Here is a 15,447-nt window from a genome sequence, read left to right as displayed (position 1 = left end):
TTATAAACCTTATGTTCTTCTAAGTAGAAAAAAAAATACTGTTAAAGAATGCTAATGTATGTTTGTTTCTGTTTGCAGAGATCTTCAGCTTGAAGAGTATGTGGATCTGTACTGGAGAGACTACCCTTCAATAATTAGTGGCTTCACTGAGAGCTGCTTGATAGACCAGGGTAAGGCTTATTTAATTGTCTGTAACATTATCAAGTCAGGAAACGGACAAGACATGTTAAACAGGAGGATGGATGGTCTGCTGCTGGTAAAAGCTGTTTTAGCAGCCTTCCTTTGTATTTCTTGGACTCCTAAAGGTGCTGCAAATGTAAACAAATGCAAAATAAATTTGCATGACGAGGCACTGTAACGTGTAATCTTCCCTCAGTCCAGCTGTGGTTTTCAAAAACTGAGCTAGCTTGTCAATTGTTGGATTGTGTGTTGGTGTGTTGTTGTTGTTGGGGTTTTTTTTTTTTTTTTTTTTTTTTTTTTTTTTTTTTTCTTCTTTCTAAATATGAGATGAGTGTAATGTTACCTTATGTAGGCTAAGCAGTGATTGGTTCACAATATTCCAATCATTTGCATTGCTGTTATGAGATAGAGCACCATTGAACAGAGGAATAGTTTTTTACACGCTTTTGAGGCCATTGCACGGTTTCTTTCCACAGGGGTGGACTTTCCTGCTTCCTGGTAATTTCCTGCTTGTGATTGACCCGATTGGTTTTGAGTGTGAAATTCTACCGATGGGCATTCCCAACACATAGCACTTAAAATTAGTCTGAATATAAACAAGGTTTAGTTAAAAATAAAGACTCAGTGCGGGGGAAGTTTTCTTGTTGTCACTAAGTTTTCGTGACAGATGTCCTAAAAATTATGTGAACACCTGTCAGGTGGTTATTTGCTTTGTGACACGGATACTTGCAGGGTTGAATATAAAGTGTTGCTGTTATTTTGTGCACGTGGTTTTCTGAGAAAGGATGAAGTGACATAACCATCCAGCTCCCTTTTATCTCTTGTTCTTTTACCTCACCCACCACCTTTCTCCCTCCTCTTCCTCACCTGGCTTTTCTTAGCACTGATTTGCCAAATGCAGCGGCCGTCTTTCCTGAGACCAGAGCCTCCCTGTGTGTTCAGCTGGCTCAGTAGCTGCTTGAGAGGAGAGGAGAGCCCACCTTTCCCCTACCTGCCGGGTATCTGCCAGAGGACCAGACTGCTGGTTGTGGTACGATTAAAGCACATCTGTCATTTTATAAAATAACTTTCTTCAAGTATAGTGAGTGTAGCTTACTATCTATCTATATATCTCCAAGAAGTTAATGCCGTCCGTCTTTCCTTTTTCTTAACTTGCTTTATAGAATTGTTAGAAAGCTGCAATTCATGAACCATATTTCCTTACCTTTTTTTCTTATTTCAAAAATAAAATATTAAGCACCACATGTGCAGGTGACACTCAGGCATTTGTACTTTCGCAGTGTAAAAATGATGTTGCTCTTCCTTTTTTTTGCATAGAAATGGATATGCAGTGCTAAATAAGAAGGGCCTAAGTTTTGGTGCTTCATATCACTCTTAAAAAGACAGTACTCAACAGAGAGACATGGATACAACATTGGTCATATTATCATGTTTGTTCAAATATTTGTTCACAAATTTATGTGCTTTGATTATGACTGTGGCACAATTTTTCGTTACCGTGTACTGGCTCATATTTCGATGCGCACAGTATCTCCTGAATCGGCAATAGGAAGAGTAAAGTAAAGTGTGAGAGCACTCTAAGTCCCCTCCTTGTAAGCCTAAATGCCTCTTGATTAAAGGTTTTCCCCTTCACCACTTAGAACAGGATGGAGTGAAGAACTGAGGTTCATATTCATCCATCAAAAAGCTTTGATCACATCAGTTCATTGCAGTTCACAGAACAGTTTTATTTAAATTATCCCTTTCTTTTTTCTTTAGAAAATATAACTGCTCTTCACTGGAAATGTCAATATTTATTTTTTTATGCAGTAAAAATCTATACTGTGCAAGTGTTTTTGTATCATATTTACATCTCTTCTCTTAACCTTTTTTCCAGAGTTATGCTCTCTATGTCATTGGAGATGAAAATGCTACTTCAACAGATGTATCCAAGTACCTAGCCAAGCTTTCTGCAGGTTTGTTAGTGACTAACCTTTAAGATCATTTTCTTGCATGCTGCACTGTGTGTTTCTCTGTGGGTATGCATGTTTGGGTTCATTTATTGACAACCACCCCCTATTACCTGCCAGTCCCCTGCCTTCATGCTTCAGGGCCCAGTAGCACAGAAAGAAAGATGAGTGACGCAGGTTTGTGTGTCACCTGATTTCCTTTGTGTTTATTTCAACAAAAAACAATACAGCGCTAAGGTAACAGCTGTTGCTGCAGGTGTTGGATGAACTTTTGCCTTGACTTGGACACTGGCTTTGTGTGAGAGATGCTTGAGAATCCAGAGTGACTTTTTGAGCACTATGTTGCTATTTTTAATAAACAGATGCCATCCCACTCAAACACAATCCCACATTCATCAGGAACAAAATGTCGCCTTTATTTTAAGTGTCTGTGAAGGTTCTCAGTCATCCAGGTCATCGTAGTCAAAGGAGCTTGCAATGAAAAGCGTCTGGACTTCTTTAAGTTGCTTGAAGACGTTTCACCTCTCATCCGAGAAGCTTCTTCAGTTCAAAGGTCAAATGGTGGAGAGTCCCAGATATAAACCTACTATGAACACACCCGAAACTCTGGCTGATTGGGACCCACACCCAGTTTCACACCTTGGCTCAGGCGATTAGAGGATCATCAGGGGGTCCTTTTGTCCCTCTGTGGGGGGATACTCCTACTAGGTTTATATCTGGGACTCTCCACCATTTGACCTTTGAACTGAAGAAGCTTCTCGGATGAGAGGTGAAACGTCTTCAAGCAACTTAAAGAAGTCCAGACGCTTTTCTTTGCAAGCCTTTATTTTAACCACTCATTTTAATGTTCTTTTTTTTGTTCTTTTTTTGGTTACAGTTTTTACTACAGATTTGAAAATGCTTTAATATATTTACCGTATTTTTTGGACCATAAGGCATACTGTTGATGAACGTGTCTGTTTTCATACATAAGGTGCACTGGATTATAAGGCACAATAACCGAAACAAAACAGTCAGATACGTCAAACTTTACTCATTCTTGCTTCCTGGCAGCACGGTGACATGGTACTGATAGCACTGTTGTCTCACAGCAAGAAGGTCCTGAGTTCAATTCCACCATCAGGCCGGGGTCTTTCTGCATGGAGTTTGCATGTTTTCCCTGTGTTTGCATGTGTTCTCCCGGTACTTCGGCTTCCTCCCACCATCCAAAGACATGCAGTTTGTGTCTCTGTGTGTTAGCCCTGCGACAGACTGGCGACCTATTCAGGGCATACCCTGCCTCTCGCCCTATGACAGCTAGGATAGGCTCCAGTGCCCCCCGCGACCCTGAAAAGGGTCGCGGGGGGCACAGCGAATGAATGGATGGATTCTTGCTTCCTCCACTTCCGTACCATTGATTCATCAATGCTGAATTCTCTCGAAGCTGCTCTATTCCCATGTTGTTGCAGTATATTAATGACTAACCTCGTATTGTGGATGGGTTATCTCAGTTGTTCTCCTGACTGAAGTTTAGTCCGTTTACAGCATACCGGCCATGCGATTGCATTTTCCCCTAACCATCGAGAACCCGCACGTTAATTCTTTTGGAATGGCAAAAAGTTAGCGTTCATCCTTCAGCTTCAATTATGCTAACATAGCTGTCTCGCTAGCGATCACGTAGCACATCATTATATACCAGCTAGTCCAACTTCAGTAACCATACAAATGTCACTGCTGTTTAGTTTTCTGTCTTTGTTTATGTTGGAAGTGATAGCAGAGCTGTACATTTTAATTTTTTCAGAAATCTCTCAGTTATAACATGCTATATCATGTTTAGGTGGAAACTAGCAAGGTAACTTCCTGCTAACCTCCAGCCCTGTTAAATTTAATACATTGTTTTCATGGATGCCTGGATGTTAAACTTAATTGTTACACCTGGTAAAGCAGCAACGCTGATCATCTTATTAAAGCTGAAAGAATTTATGGTTTTTAACTCTCACTGATGCTGCAGTGTTCATTTGACTTTGGGTCCAAAACTCCGTACTATTAAGGTCCCAGTCTGCGAGGCCCCTGACTACGGTAGCCATAATGCTCCAACAATCCATCTAGCGGTGTGGCTTCGTAGCGTACCAAAGTTGTACTAAAACATTTTGACAGATTTTTCAGCGCCGTATGCCACATAAAATTGGTTCGAGGTCAGTAAGCACAACCAGAATTCATACATAAGGCACACCGGATTATAAGGCGCTCTTTCAATTTTTGATAAAATTAAAGGACTTTAAGTATGCCTTACAGTGCAGAAAATACGGTAAGAGCTGCAAAAAGAGTGCCAAGCCTGATTTGTAAATTCATTGACCTGTTTTCCTTGCTGCTGATCTTCCTCACCCCCCTTTCTCATTTTCATCAGGCCAGAAATCCTCTGCCACTGAACCCCAAATAAGAAGGTAATTCATCTGACAGAAACATGAGCAAGAGCTTTTAAATTTCTTCTTTTTTTTTCTTTTAAGGCATTGAAACAGCTAAAATGAATTCTGACATACAGGATACCAGCACATTCTTTTGTATTATTTTTCTGTTTGTTAATATACCCCTAAAGGTCAACTTGTAAAAATCTTATACCTAATAACAGTTAAAGTTTTCCGTTAATTTCTCTTGTATGTATGTTTTCTAGACAGAGCAGTGTTAAAGTGATGTCCTCCAGTGAAAATCTGGCTGAGCAGCTGGTGGTCTGGCTCACCTCACAGGGTAAGAGAAGTATGTCTCTTAAAAAAAAAGAATCTATATTCAGAAAGGAATGTTGAAGCTATATCCTCTTTTTCGCCACCACAGTGGTTTACATGCATATTTACACATTCACAACTGTCCACTGAAACCAGTCTGTGAACCTGAATGTGCTTTCTCACTGCTGGGTGACATGTTTGCTGTGTGAATAAAGGTTTTAATATTGGTTTTTAATATAAGTGTGCTTCTTAAATCTTTTTATTTTAAAATGGGTAATGTACCCTATGATATTTTAGTTGTTCAGCTGTGAGCTGACAATAGTATAAAGCATGTACATACAACAGTTGTAGCAGCTTTTGAGTTTCACCCACCTGTTTGTGTGTATTTATGTTAGCGCTCAAAGGACACTGCCTCTAAAGCAGAATATTCCTTGTTTCTAAAAAACTGTGCATTTTTCACTGGTTTAGGTTTCACCCTGAAAGATTTGGAGTCGGTCCCCTTTGGTGTGGCTTTGCCTATTAGAGAGGCAATCTATCGGTGCCGTGAGCAGCCGTGTTCTGATTGGTCAGAGGAGGTCTGTCTTCTGATTGGAAGACAAGATCTTACCAAACAAGCCCACAAAATGACCCTTGCCAAGAGCAAAGCTGTGAGTGTAAAAAAACTTAAAACCTAAATTATTTAGATAAAGATGGAGTTCAGTGTCTGCAGATTCTAAAATAGGAAAGTAAGTTTTCAAAGTTTTGGTTCTTTTTTGGCCTTATAATTTGTGTGTTTCTCCAGTCTGTAAGTTCAGGCCTGTCCTTGGAACCTCCTGCAACCACAGAACCAGATGAGGAGGAGGATGGGATGTCAGACATTGTTCAAGAGGTAAACAAATTCATAAACATGTTTATATATTTTTTGTTAGTAGTGTGTTCTGTAGAAAAAATTCAGATATTTATGTCTTCTTCTCACTAGGTCACAGGACTGATTTGGAGTCAGGATCTGAGGGTCCAAGAGGTCAGGAGGCTTCTGCAGAGCTCCAGACCTGTCCGGGTTAGTGTTGTCCAGCTCCCAGAGGTGTCTGACCATGAGTACATAGAGGAGAAAGAGAACAAGTGAGTATAATGCATGCATTTGTCATGAACATCTTTGGTCTTGAAACAGAGACAGCAAAACACCAGTTCTAAAAAGGCATATGCAGTATATATTTCTGTACTGTTCTGTGTTTCCTTTCTTCTCCCCTAATCTGTGTGGTAAACTTATTGGCCAGTTGGCATTTTTTTAGAATCTGTGATGTTTTTATAGTTTTTATCACCTGCCCTGTCCATGTCCTTGCCTTCTATAGACTCCTGCAGCTGTGTCAAAGGACCATGGCCCTGCCAGTTGGCAGGGGCCTCTTCACTCTCTTCTCTTATCACCCAGTACCGACTGAACCTTTACCTGTCCCAAAACTCAACCTCACAGGTATTTTAAGTTTTCAGTTAAAAAATAAAATCTACTGGAACAAGTTGACGAGAATGTGGAAATTTGTAAATGGTTCATTTAACAGGAAGATAAAATTAGTTTGTGCAATAATAAAAGCTGTTGCAGTACAATTTATCACTGCCCTAGAGGAAACATAACTTTCCAAAAAAAGAAAAAACATTGTAATTATCTTTGCTAAATCAGGAACAAAATATTCCAAAGTTTAAGAGGATTAACGTTTTAATAACTACATGCATTTGCAGATTATTTCTCATTTTTATTTTTCTTCCTCAGGCCGTGCCCTTCCGAGGAATACTGTGGTAGATCTGAACAGCGGAAACATTGATGTTCCTCCCAATATGACTAGCTGGCCCAGTTTTCATAACGGAGTAGCTGCTGGGCTTAAAATAGCCCCTGCCTCACAGGTGAGACTGAAATCATTGCATGTTTAATCAATCAGTCTGTTACTTAGTAAATACCCCAAAATGTTAATGTTGACAGGCCTATAAATGTTTTTAAAAATTAAATTTTTATTTTTTATTATTTTATTAGTATTTTTCTATTAGCTCTACCTGTAATTCTGTAGAATAATTTTAATTAAAACCCGCTAGCTTGTTCCACAGCTTCAGTTTTATCCAACCTTAAATGTAAAACATTTTACATTGCTTATTCAACATCGTGTTTATTTACTACTTACCTATTTCTAATGTCATTGTTATGTTAAACTGGAGAGTATTGAAAAAAAATATGATATTGATGCTAACAGATTTAAGCATTTGATGAATATTTATTTATACTGTTCAGCTTGTTTTAGCTTTTAGCTTATAACTCTGGCTAAAGCTACTGTCATTGTGTTCCTTCATAATTAACAAGAATGGAGACTTCCAGGGTTTTGGTCCGATTTCAGCGAATCTTGCACACAATGATCTTAATGGGCATTAGAGTAGTTGTACGGGTAATAACTGTGAATGGAACGTGAGCCATATTAGTTACAATGTCACTGTTGTTCTAGTTTGAGTGTCTTTTATTCTTTGGGCAGTGTAATGCTAAATGGATATTAAAACTGAGCACAAATAAAATATTCTAATAATTGTAAATACTCAAAAAACCTCATTCTCTTGCAACAAAGACATTTATTAGTGTTATACCAATAAATATAGTTTAATTTTGTTTTTTGTTTTTAAGGTGGACTCAGCCTGGATTGCCTACAACAAGCCAAAGAGCCCTGAGCTGGCTAATGAGTATGCAGGCTTCCTTATGGCCTTGGGGCTCAATGGACACCTCACCAAGTTGGCCACGCTGAACATACATGACTACCTCACAAAGGTGCACACCTGTCTACACACAGGCTTACATGTGCTGGAACAATTTCAGTATTTCTTTGCTATGTTGAGTTTTACAGCAGAAAGTAAGAAGTGTGCGTAAGTACATGTATAACACTCTACACTCAAAGAATACTTTGTACTTTAAATGCTCAGTTTAGAGCCGGTTGTGCTTTAAATTTTGTTTTCTTGCAATAATTTAGAGCTCCCGCTTCTGTCACACGCCCAACTTACAAAGAACGATAAGATGAAAACAAATTTGAAGTTAAATACAGTTTATACATAAACATGCGTCATAGCTTGGCAGCTAGTCAAAGTGAAACTTTCCCTTGTGAGAACTTAGACATGAGACAACTCCTTCCAACTTTCGGGTGAGAAAAACAACAGGATGTCGCAAGCCAAATCTTTTTTTTTTTTTTTTCTAAATTCAAATGTCTATGTGAAAGGGTATTTGAAGATTGATTGCTAAGCCTTTGAACCTCATCCATACTGAGTATCCACGCTATGTTTAAGACTGATTCATTTTCATTTCCCGTTTTGAATTTTGATTTTTGTGTAAATTTAAGCTGTGGTTGATGATAATCACAGTTATTTCCCTGTATTAGTCATTGTATGAATGCAATATAAGTCTGCTCAGTCCTAATTGTGTTCTACACCATGTCCTCCTATTTTGAGTTCTTTTTTCCCCCTCTGCATTTACATGGTAATGTTTTTCACTGCAAATTTTGATTGTATGCGTTTAACGTTTAATTATATTGTTGGTATAAAAACCATAATGGTGAATCTTGGAACTCAACTGCCCTAATATCGAGATTTCACCAGTATATATTTCTTTTATTTTAAATTATATTCTTTATAATAGCTTTATAGTATCTCATTCATAGTCTCCTAACTAATTGATCTTTTAAAATAAAGGCTCAGAAATAAATATCCACAGCTCGACACACAAGAATGAACTAATCAGATGCAGAGAGTTGATGGTAAAATATGTCACAGCTTCCAGTGTGAATGAAAGCAATGAACGTGGTTGAAGCGTGTTTGTTGCTAGTGGTTTTTTGACAGTTTCTATTCTTGCTGTGATAGAGAATTGCATACTGAGGATCAGAATTCATTAGAATTGTTTATGACTGTGGTTTTAAAAAGAATTTGGGGTGATGCCATTCACCTTTTAAACATTCCAGTTTGCGTCAGCGTTTTACAAGCAAAAACTGTGTCATTGTATCTAGTTTTTCAGTTTGTATTTTAACTCGTATTTGACCCATGATTTTTGACATCCCTGGAAGAGAGCAACTCATATTTTACAATTTCATACAAGGTCCCAGCGGTTATCTTCACAAACTAGTAAATGGTTAATCATCATTTTCTGAGCTTTTTGTCTACATTGTCATTCAATACAAGAATATTTTCATTTACTTTTAGTCAAATGATAATATGATGTCTAAATTATGAAGGCTAAGGAAGGCTGTCCAACAGATGGCCTCTTACTTCATGGCATGTGTTCACTATGCACGGCAATCACCTATTTCATGCTGTTTGTGTTAAAACATGTTGTGGTCGGTCAAACAAATGTGCACACAGGGGTCTAATGAAAACTGTCTGTCATGATCTCAGATACGAGAGTCACAGATCAAGCCAGTTAGACTGCATTTTTTTTTTAGTGCAAAAGAGCATGCATTACACTGCATTTTCAATAAGTAATAGTCTAAATTTTATTAAAAGTGACTACTATTTGAAGAGAAGCTGTTTGATAATATTTCTCTACTGTTAGCTTTTGCTTTGTGTATGAAATATTAGAAAGTTGTTGTTTATCACTGATAATTGCAGATGCAGTTTTTATTGTGATTTAATGTCTGGGTGCCTCTGTCTCTCAGGGCCATGAAATGACCAGCATTGGGCTCCTCCTGGGTGTGTCTTCAGCCAAACTGGGCACCATGGACATGTCGATCACTCGCCTACTTGGCATACACATTCCTGCCCTTCTCCCGCCCACTTCCACTGAGCTGGACGTGCCACACAATGTTCAGGTAAGAGTGAGTACGTATAAAGAAGAAGATAAAGCTAATTTCGATTAATTCCGTCTTCACAGGGGGTGGCCCCAGCAGGTAGTGCTGCATGTTTGATTTGTCAGATTTTCACGCTAGATGCCCTTCCTGTCGCACCCCCGAAGAGATTTCTTTTTATCTTCCCTGGATGATCATTCAGTTCTTCATCTGTTTTTTTTTTCTTTGTTTTTTCTTTTTCTGTTACAGGTTGCAGCTGTAATTGGCATCGGGCTGGTGTACCAAGGAACGGGCCATAGACACAATGCTGAAGTCTTGCTGTCTGAGATAGGTGTGTAAGTGTGTGTGCGCAAAAGGGAGACAACACAATGGGAAAAAGTTCCATAAAATTACCTAAAAGTTTAAATCGGATACATTAAAAGCTGTTAATTAAAGAGCTGGATATGAATTTCACTGAAGTAAATAAACAGTATTTTATATATGTAACACCTTGAAAAAAAAGTGCACAATATAATTTGGGTTTTGGGCTATTATTTAATTGCCAAATGCATGTTTAATGGATAGGTATCTCTCAAACTGCAAGAAAAATACTGTTTTCTTGAATAGACATTGTAAACAGTCAGGTTAGAAGTTCTGCTTAAGCTCTGTTGCTCCATTTTAAACACTGCATCCAGTCTCACTGTTGAACTTTTATTTTTACTTTAATTAGATTTTTCTTGCCATGCATAGATGGTAACTTTTGGTCTGTCTGTTGTTCAGGTCGACCCCCTGGACCAGAGATGGAATATTGTACAGACAGAGAGTCCTATTCGTTAGCAGCTGGGCTCGCTCTTGGTATGGTCTGTCTGGGGGTAAGACAAACAAAAAAACATATATATGAATATACGTTGCCATTTTCCATTTGTTTGTTGCAATAGTAACTAATTAAAAAAAAAAAAGTAACAGCTTCTCACAAAACCCGATTGTTATGTTTATTTTTTTGTACACATACATTTTTTTCTGTTATTAAGCCACATAAGTTCTTTTAAAAGTCCCTTGGATACCTGCTCACTTCTGTAAGAGAAACCTCAGATCATAATATTGTCAGGTGTTAATGATGCTTGAAGCCCAGTAATAAAGGGACAAAACCCAAGTTCAAATATTGGTTTTCTTTGACATCTGTCTCTGCATGTCTCTTGTTTCTTATCTCTACTCTCATCCTTTTCTGTCCTGCACTTACCTTGCTTGTTCTTCCTTCCCCTTTCTCCTCATAGCATGGCAGCAACCTGATTGGGATGACAGACCTGAATGTCCCTGAGCAGTTGTATCAGTACATGGTTGGGGGACATCGCAGAGCTCAGGCTGGGGCCAACCGGGAGAGGCACAAATCCCCCAGCTACCAAATCAAGGTACATGAAAGAAACCCCCCCTTTTTTTTTTCTTTTTTTTTGTCTACAGTGTAGCAGTGTTATTTCAATGCGATAAAATAATACTGAAGAATGTGACTGTATAACTACTAAAGAATTTTACCATACAATAAGAACTGCAGCTCAAAAACTATGTCATGGTTCTTCATATGTTCAGTCTGTGCTGATGTATTGTTTTTTCCCCACTAATAGGAAAGGATTTGGTAAACAAATCTTCATGAATTTTAGTTTCCATATTCGTATTAGTTGAGGTTTGTTCTCAGTTTATTGTTGTCACATGTGCCAATGTCAAATGTGTAAGAAAACTCTAAAGTAGCACGAGTAAACAATATTGCATTAAATAAACTATCCCAATTGCAAAAGCTAATTGTCATATTTAATTATGTAGGTGTGAAGGGGTTTTGCAGTTGGGACACACCTCTCTTTAGATGAAGTTTGACCAAATGATTTGATGAAACAGTGGTCTGGCTTCTGTGATTAGCTAATTAACCTTACCATTGGTCATTTCAGGAGGGTGACACTATTAATGTAGATGTGACATGTCCAGGCGCTACGCTAGCCCTCGCCATGATCTACCTCAAAACCAACAACAGGTGAGAGAAAAAAGGTTTTTACATTTTTGTCTCCAAAATAAAATAAAAAAAGTTTTGATATGAAAATAGGTTTATTCCATGTCTTGGAAAGGCGACTTAAAGACTTCTGTTTTAGATTTATCTCCTTTCTACTGACCTCCTAAAATTTGTATACAAAGAGTGTAGGCATACTCTTCATGGTGTGACAAAACAATCTAAAAAGAGATACTCTGCTGACAAGTGTTTTATTTTATTAGGAGAAACAGAACTAGATAGAATAAACTGGGAAAAAAAACATAAAAATATTACATTAAATATTTACCCCCCAAAAAATGTAATACCGGTGTTATAGAATTAGAAGTAGCAAACTGTTCAAGGGGCACAGAATCTTTCCACCATAATTACTCTGTAATGCTGGTGGGGTGTTTCTTTAAAATGGCCAAAATGTCCTGTGCTGTGTTCGACTTTCTAACCACTTCTTGCCCACGTGAACCGTAACTGGAGCACCATAGCCTATTTGATGGAAAAAATAGTGACATTACACTACATCAGACTGAGACTCCTCCAGTTTCTAACAGTCTAATGGTCAAGAGGTTCTTTAAAACTCATCTGCTATCTGTTGTTTGAGAGGATGCTGAAAGAAGGTATTAACACTCCCTTTTCTCATCATGGTTTCGCCCACTAGGTCGATTGCTGATTGGCTGAAACCTCCAGATACTTTGTTCCTCCTGGACTTCATTAAGCCAGAGTTTCTGCTGCTGAGGGTTAGTGTGGATCTAGCTCTGTGTGTTTCTGTGTGTGATCTTTTTTCCCACCTTTCTATATTTTAATCTGATATACCTGTGTCTCTTCTTCTTTTCTCTCTACCCCTAAAGACTCTGGCCCGGTGTATTATCATGTGGGATGAAATCCTGCCTAATACTATCTGGGTCAAGAGTAACATCCCACAGGTGAGAATAAGCACACCACACACACACACACACACACACACACACACACACACACACACACACACACACACACACACACACACACACACACAAAGAGGAACAAGTGGACATGTTTGGAGCCATGATGCCACACACCCTGCAACAAATCAACAACTTGCAAAGAAAATCCCATTTGTGACGTGTGGTTTTGTGTGGATGGAGGCAGGTTTACCCTTTTTCAGTTAGCTAATTTAGCCAATTCTGGTGGCTTATTTTTTGGAAGATGCACTGATATTGGTTAGCTACATTCTGTTAATAAAAGCATTTCCCCTGGTCTGTAGTTGTACTTTACTGATGCACCCAAAGATGGATGGGTAGTTTACATGAGCAGAAATGGCGTCAGTGGATAAACAAGAAAAAGGCTATTTCTAAAAACAGAAAAGTTATCTGAGCAAAATACAACTTGGAAACATCTTAGAGATGTTTCAACAAACGACTGGGAGAGTAAACATTAAAAAATGTCCAACGTGTATATGTAAATATAGTTATAGAACAGCGAAAACCTGTGTGGCCGCTAAGCTTGAGAAATGGCAGGAAAATAAGCCGTGTCTGATAACACTGTGAATAATTACAGTGACTTTAAAACAAATAGTCTGCATATTAGCCTTTAACTTCCTATGTCCTTATAGGCTTACTGATAACATAAACTCAGATAAATTTGACCAAGGCCAAAATTTTATCTGTAAATCAGCCAAGCATTTACCTGTAGATGTGGATAGTTTATTGCAGTGTTTGTTGCTTGATATCTTCATGATGAAGAAAATTCAATGTATTGGTCAGCAAAACTGCCAGAAATATTTTCCCCTTGGGAAGAGTATCAAATAATTAATTCAGGCTTGTTCTGCCTTTTTATGACAAAAAGGAAAAAAATAATCCCATACTTTTAATCTTTAATAACATAAATGTATTCCATTTCATGTTTTTTTCCCCCTGTCAAATAGATAACTAAAAAGACTGTCAGCATGATAGCATTCAACTCAGTTTAGTTTCACTCCCATCTTTTATGTTTTTCTTCTGGTTGTCCACGCCCCCCTGCAATGACTTTATCCCCCAGTAGGGGGGCCCACCCCCACAGTTTAAGAAACACTGCTACAGTATAATTTACACCACTGGATATAAATATGTAAAACTACATTTTTGTGGTTTGTATTTTGAATGGCAATAAATACTAGTAACTAGAACCTTGGCACACTCAAAACAGGTTATTGCCCTTCTAATCAGGTATGAATAGCTGCATTATAGTCAGCACTATACAGAGATTTATGCTTTAATATCTTTTCATTCCTTCCATCCATTTTCTTAAGTTCACCCTGTGCAGTGTCATGTGCTAGCTGGAACCTATGCCAGCTGCAACAGGACCCAGGCAGGGTACATCCTGGACAGCTTGCTGCACAACCAGTAGAGAGAGAGAGAGACAGTCAGGCTAATTTAGAATCACCAGTTAACTTAACCTAGCCCCAGTAACTGCATGTCTTTGGATTATGGGATGAAGCTGGCCACACACAAACATGAGAGAGCAAGCTAACTCTAAACCACTGTCACCTTACTGCCTATGATTTTTCTTTTGCCCTTTCCTCCCTGATGTTTACTTTCTATTTCCATAGTTTTATCATGAGAATTTTGTGAGTTTTCAGTTAATTTAGCAAATAAATACTGTCAAAAGTATTATTTCTGAAACCTGACCACTCATGTCTATATTTTGTTTTCAACTTTCATTTTGTTTTCAGATCATGAGAGGGACTTTTGACCCTTCAGAGGACATTAACATGGAGACGATGGCGTAAGTATTGAAGCCAAAAACATCAACTCATGTTATACATTTGAATTCTGCTAATTGATTGTATTTGTTTCTCTTAGCCAAGCCCAAGACTACATTACAGCTGGGGCCTGTTTGGCACTTGGTTTACGGTTTGCTGGCTCTGCCAACTCTGATGCCTTTGACTGCCTTTATAGCTTGGCCAGGACCCACATGACAATCATGTCCTTTGCTGGTACAGCTGCTGTGGGTGCTGTGAGTGTTTTATATTTTTGACTTTGTTAACAGTAAGAAACAATGTTGTGCTACCTCATCTACTTACAGTTAAATTATTTTCTCTTTGATTTCTTTTTCTTCCCTAGCACACATTTTACAACCTCCAGACCTGCCTGTCAATGATTCTGCTGGCTATGTCCATGGTGATGTCTGGTACAGGAAACCTGAAGGTCCTGCAGCTTTGTCGTTTCTTCCACAAGCGGACTGGTGGTGAAATGAACTATGGCTTCCACATGGCTCATCACATGGCACTGGGTCTGCTCTTTCTGGGAGGAGGCAGGTGAGATGGGAACAACCAAAATATGGCCATTTTCCCAATCCCATTGAAATTTATTAAAATATATTCCTTATTGCAAGTGAAGAAAACTAGTATAAAACTATAATACATTTGAATTCATATCAATTGTCAATTATCTATTCATAGCTGAAGTGCATTTTCAGGCCAAAAATCAAAAGGCTTTTGTCAAGTTGCTTTGGGGAAAGGGTAGAGCGGCCGGTAAAGCAATTTCTGTAATCACTGAACTTGTGTTTTTACTTGAACATAAAGATCAGGCTGGTTTTCTTGTAGTTAGCCTAACTCTTGGCTAGCGATGGCTTACTCTGTCCTAAATAACTTTTTGATGAGGTGACAAATATTCTAGTCTCTAAATATTAAATATAGGTTTGGTTTTTTTTTATTGGCTTTTTTTAAATCATTTTTGTTTCCAAAAAGCATCAACTAGACCATTTGCTGCATTTTATTTTCAGCTGTAGATGAATACATATTTAGTGTTGTACTGATGATATCTTAACAACGGTGGCTCCAGTATTCAAGATACTGGAGAAACATCTCACACAATGAAACAATGTGG

The 15,447-nt window shown here is 38.3% G+C and overlaps 1 protein-coding gene across 1 annotated transcript in view; it reads left to right on the top strand.

Annotated features, from left to right (window-relative positions):
* The window catches only part of anapc1 (anaphase promoting complex subunit 1), a 64,080-nt gene that overhangs the window by 22,945 nt on the left and 25,688 nt on the right, over positions 1-15,447 (top strand). Inside the window, exons 23-43 of the mRNA XM_085296316.1 lie at positions 79-170; positions 1,062-1,210; positions 2,057-2,135; positions 4,516-4,552; positions 4,780-4,853; positions 5,297-5,475; positions 5,610-5,696; positions 5,787-5,926; positions 6,157-6,275; positions 6,570-6,700; positions 7,461-7,601; positions 9,469-9,621; positions 9,847-9,928; positions 10,357-10,448; positions 10,851-10,985; positions 11,514-11,596; positions 12,261-12,339; positions 12,451-12,525; positions 14,292-14,344; positions 14,422-14,575; positions 14,683-14,876. Of these exons, the coding sequence (XP_085152442.1) occupies positions 79-170; positions 1,062-1,210; positions 2,057-2,135; positions 4,516-4,552; positions 4,780-4,853; positions 5,297-5,475; positions 5,610-5,696; positions 5,787-5,926; positions 6,157-6,275; positions 6,570-6,700; positions 7,461-7,601; positions 9,469-9,621; positions 9,847-9,928; positions 10,357-10,448; positions 10,851-10,985; positions 11,514-11,596; positions 12,261-12,339; positions 12,451-12,525; positions 14,292-14,344; positions 14,422-14,575; positions 14,683-14,876 (2,328 nt within the window). The remainder of the gene's footprint in view (positions 1-78; positions 171-1,061; positions 1,211-2,056; positions 2,136-4,515; positions 4,553-4,779; positions 4,854-5,296; positions 5,476-5,609; positions 5,697-5,786; positions 5,927-6,156; positions 6,276-6,569; positions 6,701-7,460; positions 7,602-9,468; positions 9,622-9,846; positions 9,929-10,356; positions 10,449-10,850; positions 10,986-11,513; positions 11,597-12,260; positions 12,340-12,450; positions 12,526-14,291; positions 14,345-14,421; positions 14,576-14,682; positions 14,877-15,447) is intronic.

This window comes from Mchenga conophoros, linkage group LG13, assembly GCF_057382185.1.
Source record: "Mchenga conophoros isolate Kocher_MC1m ecotype Shallow Benthic linkage group LG13, M_conophoros_male_GT1.1, whole genome shotgun sequence".
NCBI classification, from domain to species: Eukaryota; Metazoa; Chordata; class Actinopteri; order Cichliformes; family Cichlidae; genus Mchenga; species Mchenga conophoros.
The sequence above is the reverse complement of the archived record's forward strand: the minus strand, read 5'-3'. Positions and strand labels throughout refer to the sequence as shown.